The sequence below is a fragment of the Diabrotica virgifera genome, chromosome 3 (genome assembly GCF_917563875.1).
Source record: "Diabrotica virgifera virgifera chromosome 3, PGI_DIABVI_V3a".
Classification (NCBI taxonomy): Eukaryota; Metazoa; Arthropoda; class Insecta; order Coleoptera; family Chrysomelidae; genus Diabrotica; species Diabrotica virgifera.
Window position 1 is genome coordinate 44006486 of NC_065445.1, and position 14978 is coordinate 44021463.

Genomic DNA, 14978 nt, shown 5'->3' on the forward strand with positions numbered 1-14978 from the left:
TATCCGTGGAAACTCTAATTTCTCTAGAAACAGAAATAATTCATCAGTTTTATATCTTATAGAACGAATATTAATCAGAACCATGCTAAAGTTGTTATCACTAAAATAATTTGAGGATTCTAGTCCCTCAGAACACGTCGTGATGTTTAAAAATTTCGTCTTGGAGAGGCAGCGGAATAGTAGTTTCGGTGGCATTCCCTTGATTTTTGTAGGTGAATAATTCTTTCCGAAGTTAGAAAAGACCTAAAAGCAGCAAGATCAGCGTCTACCTCATCTGCACCAATTCCATAAGCATCATTAAAATCTAGAAGAATTTTTCGTAGATCTTCACTCTTTGTAGGAAGTCCTTCGGAAGCCAGAAACAATTTAACACTTGTGTTGGTATACCCATCATAAAATACTGATGCAGGTTGGTCGTGTAAATAAGCAAGATGAAGTTTAATGGCCTTTAAGATATCCGGTTCCCTTAATCTGGCTAAAAGATATCGACTATTAGAGTTATTGGTTAATCTAACTCTTGGTGGGGTCAATGGATCCAGATTAGTCGATGGTTCTAAAGTAGATAGATAGATAGATTTATTTAACTACTTTACAAAAAAAAATTGTTTGTAGCAAGTCAAAATTACAAAGTCAAAATAAGGAATATAAAAATTACAAGGTATATAAAATCACAAGGTATATAAAACAGAAATATAAAACACAACTTATAAATATGTATCACAAACAAGAATATAGATTAACAAAAAATATTTTGTGTCACGGTAAGCATTTCAGTAGATGTTCTGCAATGAGTCATATATTCTTCCGAGCAATAAAAGCAATGTTTCAACAGATACCTTTTTATTACTTTTTTGAAACTGTTACAGCTTAGCTGTTTAATATCTTTTGGTAAAATATTGTAGTAGTTATAATTAAGACAATTTTTATCTGAAAGACGCAATCTAGAGCGATTTGTTCGTAAATAGTGAGAGTATCGCGTATTGTGAACGTGAACATCAGACTGCTTTGTTAAATGGGACCTTTTTCTGTGAATTTCAGTCAGAACTTGATATATCAACAGAGTAGGTAGCGGCATAATTATTAATTTGATGAAGAGAGGTCGGCAATGTTCCAGATAACTAACCCCTGCTAAAATCCGGATAGCTTTCTTTTGCATCCTGAAAATTTGAAGAGCATTTGTTGAATTGCCCCATAAGATTAATCCATAGCTTAGGTGTGAGTGAAATAAAGAAAAATATGTCACCTTCAATGTCTCAAAGTTGACAACCCTTGCTAGTTGACGAATAAGAAACAATGAACTAGACAGCTTCGCCTTTACTTGTGAAATATGAGCCGACCAGTTCAATCGATTGTCTATGGTTATTCCTAATAGTTTAGCAGTGTCTTTGTCATCTGGATCGCCATGTAAACCACTTGCAGATATAATCAAGTCCTGCGTTTTTTCAGTATTGAGTTTTAGTTTGTTCGCAGCAAACCATGTGCTAGATTTATCAGAGACTTCCTCGTAAGCCATTTTTAAATCCTCATTTTTATTACCTGATATTATGTATGTCGTATCATCCGCAAATTGTACTGATTTGTACGGAGATATGAAATGAGGCAAATCGTTGACATATATAATGAATAAAAGAGGTCCCAAGACCGAACCTTGTGGGACTCCATGTTTTACGGGTCGAAAATCGGAGAGATAACCTTTAGACACTACAGCCTGGTGTCTACCACATAGGTACGAAGAGATAAGCTTAAGAGGGATACCTCTGATTCCATAATAGTTTAATTTGTGGAGCAAAATGTCATGTGAAACGCAGTCAAAAGCCTTCGACAAATCGCAGAGAGAAATTGCTATGCGATTGCCACGTTCAAGCCCCTCAATCACCTCGCTCACAATATTATATACCGCGTTTGTAGTAGAACGAGCACTTCTGAATCCATATTGCGAGTTGCTAAAATAACTTTTAGACTCAAAATAAGAATATAATTGTTGTTTGATCACCTTTTCAATCACTTTCCCGAATGTAGAAACAATGCTTATGGGTCTGTAATTGTCAGCTTTCGAGGAATCACCTTTTTTATAGATAGGTAGTACCTTTGAGTACTTTAGTGCTTCTGGAAATACTCCAGTTGATAAAATTAAGTTAATAAGATGAGTGAAAGGTGTTAAAACTATTTGGTAAGTTTCTTTTAAAATTTTGCTATTTATTTCGTGAACGTCCTTACAATTGGAATTATTAAGAGATTTAATTATTTGAGAGATCTCATCTTCCACAACGGGTCGGAAACAAAAGGACTTACTCGGGGAAGGATAGTTTCTGTAACTGAAGAGGATATCGTTATTAATAGTGGGAAGGGATGTAATTATATTCTCTGCGATTGTAATAAAAAATTGATTTATTTCGTCTGGAGATAGATCTGGTTGTACCGAACTGGATCTTGTATTGCCTCTTTCGAAGTTTAATATTTTCCAGCAGTCTCTAGGTTTATTATTGGAGTTAGTAATAAAACCAGAGTAAGCCGACTTTTTAGCATTTTGTAACTGCCGATTATATTCATATTTTTGTTGTTTATATAGTTTGAAAATATCGGGATCCTTAGTGACATCTGCAATGTGTTTAATGAGAGAAAGATTAGATCTGTAAGACCTTAATTCGTCATTAAACCATTGCACGGGTGTTATTTTAGCAGTTTGTCGTACTTTTTTTAATGGAAAAAACTTTAATATTAAGTTGTTATAAGTTTCAGTTAAAAAGAACATCAAGACATCGGGATCGTTATTGGTGTCATAGAAAAAGTCCATCTTTGTACTAGCTAGTGCATATTTAAGCTTCTGCAAACCAGAAGAAGTAATAGACCGTTGAAGTGATTGATTAGTGTCAACAACTTTAAGATCAGAATCAATAGATATAAATTGTGCTCGATGGTCAGAGAAACAAGGTTCAAATACGCCCACCCTGTAGATATTTTCAGAAAAGTTAGTCATAATGTTATCGATGCAACTACTGGATTGAGATGTGATTCTAGTATAATCGTTTATCGTTATTTCTAGACCAAAAGACATTAACAGATTTTGAATATCATAAGAAGATTCAGATTTAATTTTAAAATTTATATTAAAATCCCCAAGTATAATCAGTTTGTCTGCTTTGTTAAGTAAGAATGCTATAACATTCTCAAAATTCACCAAGAACAAGTCACAGTCACCATTACCTGATCTGTATACAGTTAAAACATTGGTTCTCATTGAAGGTATATAAATTGCACAAAACTCTGAAGTTTGCTCTACGTTATATTCATTTAGATTAAGAGAAGAATACATAAGATTTTCTTTTACATAAATTGCAACGCCACCTTGCTTCTTTTCAACCCTACAGAAAAAGTTAGCTAGTGAAAAGCCGGAGATGTTAATTAATTTTAGATTTTCTTCAGTTTGCCAGTGCTCTGAAAAACATATGACGTCATAGAACTTTTTATCCGCAAGAAAAGCATTGATCATATCGACTTTATTTGATATACACTGTAAATTGACATGAAACATGCTTACCGTGCCTTGTTGAATTAGGTTATTTTGAAAATTTGATGGAGGGTTAACGGTCGTTTCTTCATCCTTCATTTTATTTGAGTATGTGTTGGACGCTTCATAAAAAACCTGCTTACATAAGAGCCTACGGGCCATAGTTTTGGGTCCATCGCTAAACCAAAATGTTGTTCAAAAATTGAGACTTTAAAGGATGAATATATGTTGGGATGCTTAGCCGTTAAGGACGTACATATCACTTCTGGAAAGTGTTTTTCTAACATCTTCTTAAGATTATCTGCCGTTGTATGCTGGTTTACCCTAGTAACATGAAGATGACTAAATTTTGGGACACCACTGATTTCAGAGTTTTCATTATTGCCAATAACAATAGGTCCATTCCTTCTTTTATACCTAACAGTTTTCCATTCTTGCCCATTATTATTTGGAACTGGAACCGAATTTTTACTCTCAGTATTTATCAAATTCTCATCGTTTGTTAAATTAATGATATCTGAACATTTTGCCTCCGTTTGTATTCTTAAAATATCAGCTGATAATTGTTTATTATTTTCGATTAAGGAAACAACTTGTTTATTTTTATTGGTACTATTTTTAAATAGAGTTTTTGTTGGGGAACTCCTTTCTTTATCAACAACAAGACTTTCATTTACAGCAACATTTTTTGCGGGTGTAGTGTTTTCGTTTTTTGGATATATTTTACTGCTAGACTGTTTCGGTCGTTCAAAATTTGGGTCTCTGTTTGAATGGTTGATTGAATTCGTATTTTGTTTTGTAGATGGCGACTGATCAGCTATTTGCATATATTTAAATAAATCTAGTTGTTCCTTCAATAAATTTATCGTAATTTGTTGATTTGATATTATTGTTTCATTCTGATTAATAATTTTCTTTAAGTACCTTATTTCAGTTTGTCTCGGATCCTCATCGTCAGCCTCACTATCCAAGGTTTTGTTTGGTGGATCACTTAACCTCACACTCTCCTCACAGCATATAACTGTCTCATCATCGATATATTTGATCGATTTTAGTTGCTTCAGGCAGCCACTATGGGATAACGTTCCACAATTCGCACATAATAGACCACTTTGTGCAACTTTATAACACTTTTTACAACACTTAACTTCCGAGTCGTAAACACGACCGTTCTTCTGAGGCGCCATGTTTCTCTCTTTACGCCAAGTATCTTTCTTAATGAAATTAATTTGGGTATGGAACGGATTCTTAGTTTTGCAAATTTCGATGGCCTGTTTGTCTGTTTTTATGTTTGTGCTCTGAACTTCATCTTTGTTGTTGCATAAACTGCTATTTGAATTTTCCAGGCTAATAGGACTTCTGATATTCTTCGGATTCTTATGTGACTCAGATGAAAGCGTTGGTTCGGAATATGAAGATTCGATAGACCATTTAATGTTTACACCAGGTGGCCAAATGCCCTTATTAAATAATAGGTTAATAGATGTTCTAGATTTTATACCTATTTTGAATGAAGAACCAGTTGTGTCGGCATCTTTAAGGAGGGCATAACATCTTATATATTCCTTGATACCTAGCTTCTCTTTAATATAGTGAACCACTTGTATAGGGGTGTATATTGGGCTCAAGTTACTAATAATTACAAAGTGACACTTATCTTCTGTAATTTTTGACTTTTGCTCTGCATTTGCTTCGAAATGTTAAGGCTCTTCAGTCTGGGTACTTGAGGTGGCATAACATGTATTTTTCTTCAATACCTCTTTTTTCGTTGGTATGGTAGATAGACTTTTGGTAAGATTGCTCATTTGATTCGATATTTCATTGATGTTTGAAGAGAGCCTATCTAATCCCAACTTAATATCAGTTGAATTTGATTCTTGGATTTGAACCTTAATAGTCTCATCTGAACCCCCGAAAAAAACTGACGATATATTAAAAATATCATGCTCCATCTGCCTAACAGATTTTAAAACCTTTTCAGGATTCAGCAGGTTATTTAGTTTATGGATCTCATCAATTTTTTTCGTAAGATAGTCCAGTTTGTCTTAATTTTTTTCAACAAATCGTAAGTCTCAATGAAAATAGGCAAATTATCAGTAAGTTTCTTAGTAACTTGAGTTAAAGCTTCAAAGTTCTCTAGTGGTATTTGATTTTTTGATAAGTTGGTTATCTTTTCGTTTAAATATCTTAAGCTAGGCGAGTCACATACTGTACAAAAGAATCTTAGATGGGGAAATTTTTGTTCCAATAGGGCGTTAGTGGTGGACTTGTTTAATTTTGTGCATCGCATACAGAAATTTCTGCGGCAATCTCCATCGCACCGCAATCGATTATATTTATCTGAATCCGCAAACTTTTCAAGGCAGTTGTCACAGTTGTAAAACATGGTTTAAAGGTTAGATATGCAATAAACTGGGTCGAATGAAAATAAACAAAAAAAATTGAACACTTACACTAGTTTCACAACACTCCAAAACAAAACAATAAAACAATAACAAAACAAAACATTTAAACAATGAGCAGCTGGCCGATGAAATCAAAACACAACCGACTGACTCCGCGGCCAAAGACTGACTGATATTATATCAGATAGAGTATTCATTTTTAGTAGATGAACAAAGGTTTAAAATGGCAGTGTTTGAATTTTGGTACGATTATTTGTTGCTTCGGAAGTTGCAAAAATAAACTTTTGCAAAAATAAACTTAAGACTGATATTACATGAAAAATTGGGTCAAACAGTCCATGTTCAGTCCAGATATAACAAAAAATTTCAAGGTGATTCGTCAATTAGTTTACATTTTATTCAATTTGTTTAATAAAAAATCCTTTTCTTTGCAATGATAAAGCATGCTTTTCTTCATAAAATAATAATGATACAGCAATTTTGTGGAAACTACATGAAAGAAGAATACTTATGTTTTCAAAGTTTTTAAAAAAATAATAAAAACTCATTTTTATCATTCCGAAAATATTTTAGTAAAGTAGAGTCATTTTTGGCTTATAAACAATTTGAATAACTTTGTTAGTATTGACTGCAAACTAAATTAATCGACTAAGGGATGGAAAAAACCTACCGGTTATAACCTAAACCCAGTTTTTTTAATTCGAAACAACCGGTTTTACCGGTTGTTTTTTTGTCCCGGTTATAACCGGTTTTTTTCTTTTTAAAGTAATAACCATTGAAAAACCGAATAAGTTGCCTGTGGAAAAAAATTAATTTAGAGAAAAATGAAGAAATTTCTATATATTTTCGATCTTAATCATATAATATTATAAATAATAAATGCGAAGTAATTAACCCAAACAACCATATTTCAACTTTTATTTACTAATAGAGAACTGGACGAAAGTGTCACATCAGCTTTTATGAAACAATTTTGAGAATAGTTATTTAGATTAATAAATGTTTCAAAGACTGGTGAAATGGTGCATGTGATGATAATATTTACATAAAAGTATGTGATCTGCTTGAAATCGATATTCCAACCATCATCAGCTAAAAAATTGTTTATACTTGAGTACTTGAGACTTGAGACTCTTGTATAATGTGAATACCGAAATACGATTAGGAATCTCCATTATGTAATTTTTAAACAATAAATAATTCTTACGAAATAAATGGTAGGTATTATACAAACGTATTAGAAAATATTACCTACTGAAATTTTTTGATGGCAATAGAGAAGTAAATACTGAATTGGTTTATCGAATTTATTTTGTAAAATACCTATAAGTCATTTGGACATTTTTTAAAACTTGATAGATCCAAGGGACATTTTGATAGATCGATAGGATCATCACTTTTGGGAATATCCCAATTATTGAAAACGCAATATACGCCGACGCCGTCTACAACGAGCGACGAATCAGAGATTGGGGTACTCTGGCCCATTTTTAGGGTAACTTGAAAGCGCCTGGGAAAATTTTTATAGGTTGAATTGGTTGGGGAATTTTTCGGGAGGAAAATTGAGCAAACTAAAGTGCAATATAAATGTAACATTATAACTTATTGAGTATTTGCTTTTGATTAAAAAAAACCGAAAACCTGTTTTTGGAACAACCGATTTTTTGACCGGTTATAACCGCCAGGTTAAACCGTAAGTTAAAAAAACCGGTATAACCAAAAACCGGTTTTTTGTTCAACAAGCGCCATCCCTAGACTTTAGGATTTAAAAAGCTGGTACTTTTACATTATTATTATATTATCGGTTTATAACGTTCTTCGTCTTCCGATACCCGTTCGCCATTCCTCTCTGTCCGTACATTGATCTACTTGCAGACCTCTTTCATCCATGGCTTTGTTTATTCCTGCCTGCCAACTTTTCCTCGGTCTACCTCATCTTCTTCTATCTTGCAGTTTCCATTTTTGCCCTTGTTTTGGGATTCTGTCTTCATGCATTCTTTATACGTGACCAAACCATCGTAGTTGTATTTCGTTGGTTTCGTCATTTATTGTATGTGTGACCTTCATTATTTCTCGTATCCGTTCATTGGTGACATGTTCTCTTCTTGATCTTCCTGCAGCCCTTCTCCAGAAATCCATTTCGGTGACCTCTAACATTCGTTTTGATTTTTCCTTCATATGCCATACTTCGCAGCTGTATGTTATAATGCTTTTCACTACGGCGTTATAGATCTTTTTCTTGTTTTGGTTGTTTACCTGCTTGTCCCAGAGTACTGAGTTTAGGAGCCTAATTGCTTTCCTGCCCTGAGTGTTTCGTTCTTTATCGGCTCCGTCTAGTGTTCCATCATTCGTGATTTTCATATTCATACCCAGGTATTTATATTCGTTACATTTACTGATTGTTTCTCCTCCTTCTATAGTCGAGGAAATGAAGCATTTTGACTCGCAATTTTTTCGTCCAGCATGGATTTACTTGAAATTTTCACAGAAGGTAGGGCGTAGGGAATAGGCCAAGGATCATTTTCTATATCATGCCGCTGTACGCTAAAATCTTGGGGTGGTTGCCACCCCATCTCGGGGACGGGAAATTTTTATTGCATTTTAACCATGTAAATCGATGTAAAAAGTAATTCTAAGAAAGAAATGTTTTTTACATTTTCTTCGTAAAACTAATATTTTTCGAGTTATTCGCGCTTGAAAGTAACAGTTTTTCGACGAAAAAATCGACTTTTTTAGAGGGTTTTTTGAGAATACCTCGAAAAATATGCATTTTATCAAAAAATACTGTAGATATGAAAAATTTATCTTTTAGTAACACAAATTACCCCTGTGGTTATCACATTGTTTTCGATGTGTACTTTTACATAAATGTTAAAAAAAACTTTTACCTTGATTAATTACGGTCAAAGTTAGGCACTTTTTTATTTAATTCACATCTAGTTTCTTTATAACAATTAAGAAACCTAACTAGCGCTATTTTAAAGTTCAAGGTATGTATATAGTTTACGTGTAAAAGTTTGAGTAAACTTGAACAGAGTTGTTAATATATCTTTAAAAATTACGTCCTAACGAAATCGACTCGTGGTCTGTGGAGCGGAATTATTAAAATCCGTGCACTCAAAAAATGAAATTAACTTTTCAAAGATATGTTGCGCTTAATATCTCCGGAGTTTGTTGATGGACTTTGATCATTATTTTTTTAATTTATATATACCTGTAGTTTTGTAGAGTATGTTATGTACACATATACCCACCTAACAATACAAAATGTTATGTATACATATACAAGTATATGTATACATATATAATTTCATAAAAATCGTTCAAGCGGTATCGGAGGATTATGGCAACTAACATTACGACAGGAGAATTTTATAGATGTAAATAAATAGATAACTATTAAAAATAGGGGTTGGTGGTAGAAAGGTGAAAATTAAGGGTTGTATATATTTTTAATGGTACATAATATAAAATGAAGGTAGACAATTTTCTCCAAAACAACAAAAAAGTGGCAGGAGGCAACCCCCCTTATAACGTATGGGTGTAAATAATAGATTACCACCTATTTTCAGTCCTACAGAATATACGTGTAAAATTTCATAAAAATCGGTCAAGCCGTTTCGGAGGAATATGATAACTAACACTGTTACAGGAGAATTTTATGTACATAGAAGTAACTGTGAATTAAATAAGTAATAAAAGTGGCTAACTTTGCTCGTAATTAACCTAGGCGAAAAGTTTTTTTTTGAAAATTCGTGTAAAAATATCAGCTTTTCAAATCCCAACGCAGATTTAGTCAATATGTTACTATGGTTATTAAAATTGTTTAGAAGCCAAAAATGATTCTACTTTCGTAAAATGTTTTCAGAATGCTAAAAAGACTTCTTATTGATTTTTTAAATAAGTTAAAAATATAAGTATTCTTCTTTCCTGTGGTTTCCACAGAATTGCTGTATTATTATAATTTTCTGAACAATAACATTGCAAAAAAAGCTCTTTGTGATAAACAAATCGAATAAAATTTAAACTAATTGACAAATCGTCTTGAAATTTATTGTGCATTATGGACTGTTTGACTCAACATTTCATGCAATATCAAAGTCTTAATTTCATTTTTATAACAATTTTTTTATAAGTTATAACAATTTTTTTATTTTCGAAATTTAGTTTTATTTTGCAATTTCCGAAGTAACAAATAATCGGATCAAAATTTAAAAAATTTTAAACCTGTGCTTATCTACTAAAAGGTGAATAATCTAAATAAGATATTTAATTACCTTATTTGTACCTGTAGCGATTTAAACGAAAAACTGTCATATTTGACCCTTATTTGTTAATTACTAAAATTCTCGTCCGAACTGTGACGGACATTGTTGTATTTATAATGTAATAGGTATAACTCCAAAAAACCCATTTGCAACCTGGCTGGTCAAGTGTCCCGACAAAAACCTTATTTTTCTGGACTATTGCAACTAAGAGAAGAAAGAAAGAAACTTAAAAAAAATGTTACAAAAAGAAGAAACCGAAGAAGGAAAAAGCAGTAGAAAGGAAATACAAAGAAAAAATATAGCGGTTAAAAAGCAAGCCGGGAAAGACAAATATACTATGTATATGATATGGTAAAAATGTCAGAAAAAGCTGCGCAAGAAAACGACCTGAAGATACAGTACAATATCATCCGAAATTTGACAGGGAAAACACTAAACAGTAATAAACAAATCAAAGATAAACAAGGAAATATAATTAAATCAGAACATAAAATAATACAAAGATGAAAACAACACTGCGAGGAAATATACTCCAAACAGCAGATATAGACGAAGATAACGTAATACAGGAAATAAACATTAGGACAATTGAAATTACGAAAGAAGAAATACAAAACACACTGAATCAACTAAAAAAATGGCAAAGCCGCTGAAAGCGACAACCTACCGATAAATTTAATAAAGGCGGGCGCAAACAAATTAGTAGAAATGTTACACAAACTCAAGATATGGGCCGACCAGGAGCTCCCACAGAAATGGAACGAGGGTGTAACCATTAAGACACCAAAAAAGGGCGATTTAAATAAATGCGAGAATTGGCGAGCAATAACACTGCTAAGTGCCACATTCCAAATAATGTCAAATATCATATTGAATAGACTGAAGCCAGAAATAGACAAGAAACTAAGACTAATAAGCAACCAAGAAGGCTTTCGCGCAAAACGCTCCACTATCGACCACATTTGTACTCTATCAGCACCTCTGTATCTTGTACCTGTACCGCTGTATCTCCTGTACTCTATAATTATCTTGGAACAAGCTAGTGAATGGCATAAAAATATAAACATAATGTTTACTTTGACTTTGACTTTGAAAAGGCATTCGATAGTATAAAAAGAGAACAAATGTGGAAGATTCTAAAACTATATGGACTACCGATAAAATACATCAACTTAATCAGACTATTTGACAAGAAATATACAGCCAGACTAGAACATGCGGGAAAAATGGTAGTAGATGTAGTTATACAAAGCGGAGTTAAGCAAGGATGTGTGCTATCCCCGACATTATTTCTAATAATAACGGACTGGATCATGCAGAAAGTAAGCAATAATAAAACAGGTATTAGATTGAAATTGCATGACTAGTTGGAGGATTTGTAGTTCCCAGATGACATTTTTCCCCTAACCGAACATAGCAGCCATAAGCAAAAGAAGCTTGCAAAATACTCCAGGGTACTGGGCCTGAAGATAAAGACAAAAAAAAAACAAAACTTAAAAAACAGCAACCCAGAAACTAAAATTAAAATACAAGGAAGACAAATACAGGAGGTAGATAACTTTACATATTATCTGGGATCAACCATGGAAAAAAAGGCGCTAGTAGATCAGATGTAGAAAAAAGGATAGTAAAGGCACAATATGCACTCATTATATATTCATAATGCATTAATGCATTAAGGAAAATCTTGAACACACGCGATATATCAGAATTAACCAAAATCAAAATATTTACAGGAAGAGACAGGAAGAAACAACTAGCAAAAAATTAAAAACCTTTATAAATAAATCGTTGAGGAAAATCCTAAAAATATACTGGCCAGATAAAATAAAAAACATAGATCTACGAAGAAGAACAAAACAAGAGAAAATAACAGTCACGATTAAAAATAGGAAATGGAAATGGATTACACGGACTCTGAGGAAGGATCGAAATAATATAACCAAACAAGCACTCGAATACCAACCAGACGAAAGAAGAAGAAGAGGAAGACCTGATAATAGCTGGAGAAGAACTGTAATAAGAGATCATGAAAGAATTGGCCTGAGATGGAGAGAAGTCAAACAGAGAGCGAGAAACAGAGAGCAATGGAAAATACTTGTATAGCAAATTTCGAAAGAATAAAACAGATAAGGATGCGCTGGGAAGGGATTACAGGAAGAGAGAGAGAGAGAGAGAGAGAGAGAGAGAGAGAGAGAGAGAGAGAGAGAGAGAGAGAGAGAAACAGTACCGATTATTATCAAAATAAAATTTAATAATATACCTAACCTAACTTATCGAAAGGCTCATCAAACAATTATTAACTTTAAAAAATAAAAATTTGTCAAGGGTATATAGTGGTATTGTTAAGTATATTACAATATAACTTATTCCATCGAAATCTTCCGAAATCCATAATCTTCTTCCATCGAAATAAAATAGAAAATCTAAAAGTTTAGAAAATACGTCATTCATAACTACACCCAAGAAATAAGTTTTCTAACCTGATTTAAGAGTATAAAAAAACGAAAACAAACAATTTACAGCAAATCCTTATCGTATATCCGAGCAAAACCACCTAATTGGCAAAAGTTATAAATAGAATTTGTCTGGGTTCTACAACTAAATTTGCACTTAAACACGACCAAGGTTAAATATTTTACTTGATATTATAAGTACGTTGTTGCCAGTATAACGGATGCCAAAGCGAGCGCTAACTGTATGAAATTATTCTTGTTAATATACACGCTGTATATTGATCGGAAGTCACGAAGAGTCAAAACTATACAGAAGCCACGAGGGACGCAAATACAATATATATATATATATATATATATATATATATATATATATATATATATATATATATATATATATATAAACGTCCAAGGAGTAATTGGGTTACTAGTAAATAAAAAAGTACTGAGATAACAGCTGGGAAAACCCTGGTACTGAGGAAGCAATGAAAGACTGGTGCTTCAAAGTGAGTGCCTTTTATTTTGGTCAAGCTTTCGCCTATTGTTTTTAGGCTTCTTCAGGACTTGCTACAAAGAAGAACATTCTTTATAAATATGCTTAAAGATAGAACAAGGAATTCTTACCGAAATAGGTGCACTAGTGCTCAGTGAAAATAAGGATACATCTTTTACCTTGCCTTTTTTGTGTATACATAATATGATACGATATTATGATACGATAGGTATCATTTTGTAAATAAAAAAATCAACTTCTAACGACACTTGTCCAAATTTTCTTACAATGGATTAGGTTGAATAGGGAGGATCTGACTCAGTTTCGATATCTGGTTTTATTAGCTAAGTAATAACAACAAAAATATCTGTATTACTTATGTATACACAAAAAAGGCAAGGTAAAAGATGTATCCTTATTTTCACTGAGCACTAGTGCACCTATTTCGGTAAGAATTGCTTGTTCTATCTTTAAGCATATTTATAAAGAAGGTTCTTCTTTGTAGCAAGTCCTGAAGAAGCCTAAAAACAATAGGCGAAAGCTTGACCAAAATAAAAGGCACTCACTTTGAAGCACCAGTCTTTCATTGCTTCCTCAGTACCAGGGTTTTCCCAGCTGTTATCTCAGTACTTTATATATATATATATATATATATATATATATATATATATATATATATATATATATATATATATATTAATGTGATATTCAAAGATCGGTGTGCTCAAAGCACTTGATTAGATAATTAACTAATTAATTAAATTTAATTTTAATGATGCACTTATGATTTAATCACACTATTTAATGCTCTAATCTCAGGGTTTTATATTCTCGTGCTTCAATATCTCCTTTGCTTTACATATGATAAATAAGGTCAAAGATTAACGGAATAAAACACATATATGGTACAAAAGCATCTATTGAAATAAATTCACCCTCAAAATATCCTCTAAAAATAATATCTCCTATTCTGATTATTGAAATAACCCTACCACTATCTAAAGTACTTATTGAAATTTGCGTTATGAATAATTCTACAAAAAAAAATAAAACTGTCTCTCGGATGATGAGTTGTCCAAATTCTTGTCTCTGGTCGCCTACAATTTACTCTTAGCAGCCCCCTATGTAGTCAGCAATCTCGCAACAAATTATTGCAAGCCTATTGTCATTAATGACCCCCTACAGATGCACGTATCTTTCAAAAAACAATGCTAGCCTTTTCTCCTCTCGATAAACTGAATCTATTTCTCGTTCCGGCATGCAACGGTGACTCTTGGAATATAAGTAGAACAATATAACTTACAATGCTTTACGTGATGAGCTTCCGTCAGGACACTTATTTCAACAAACTCACAACTATTCACTTATCTGCCTTACTACTTCAGGAGACTCTTAGAGATCACCACTAGTCGACTTAACGATCATTTAACAACTGACTCTTCTTCCACCCTCTAACATTTCGCTAAACTCCCATTCTTCATACCTAGCCCCTCCTTTTTCCTTCTTCACCAATCCGAGTTCCTCAATTTTATCCCCATCTACCTTTCAGATAACAAACACCAATTTTCCCTACCATTAGAAATTTCCTAAAACTAATTACATGCCAATCGGTTTTTTTTTTCCTTTCTTAATATCTAAACAAAGATTACATTCATTTAAATTTCTAAATACAATTATTCCCTCGCCGCAAAAGTCCATTTGGGAAACCCGGTCTCATTGTCCAAACACATAACCACTTTCTTATCATACTAACTGTACAAAGAAAATACTTAATCCCTATTTAAATTTTGTTTACCTACGGCCATCCAAAGATAATTGACTTTCATTTCTTCGAAATGAATTTTGGTA

The 14978-nt window shown here is 32.8% G+C and overlaps 2 protein-coding genes across 4 annotated transcripts in view; one reads left to right on the forward strand and one right to left on the reverse strand.

Moving 5' to 3' along the window:
• Positions 1-14978, forward strand: part of LOC114343020 (phospholipid-transporting ATPase VD) — a 346327-nt gene that overhangs the window by 54822 nt on the left and 276527 nt on the right. The window lies entirely within an intron of this gene.
• Positions 15-4695, reverse strand: LOC126882475 (uncharacterized). The gene is made up of 3 exons (XM_050647440.1): positions 4433-4695; positions 2087-3686; positions 15-23 (listed from the first exon to the last, which is right to left on the reverse strand). Exons 1-3 carry the CDS (start codon positions 4693-4695, stop codon positions 15-17), a joined length of 1872 nt encoding a protein of 623 aa, XP_050503397.1.

Coding starts and splice junctions, on each gene's coding strand:
- LOC126882475 (XM_050647440.1), bottom strand. CDS start 4,695: ATGGCGCCTCAGAAGAACGGTCGTGTTTACGACTCGGAAGTTAAGTGT. Junction 3,687..4,432: donor CCGAGACAAACTGAAATAAG/GTACTTAAAGAA, acceptor ATTTTGGTTTAG/CGATGGACCCAAAACTATGG.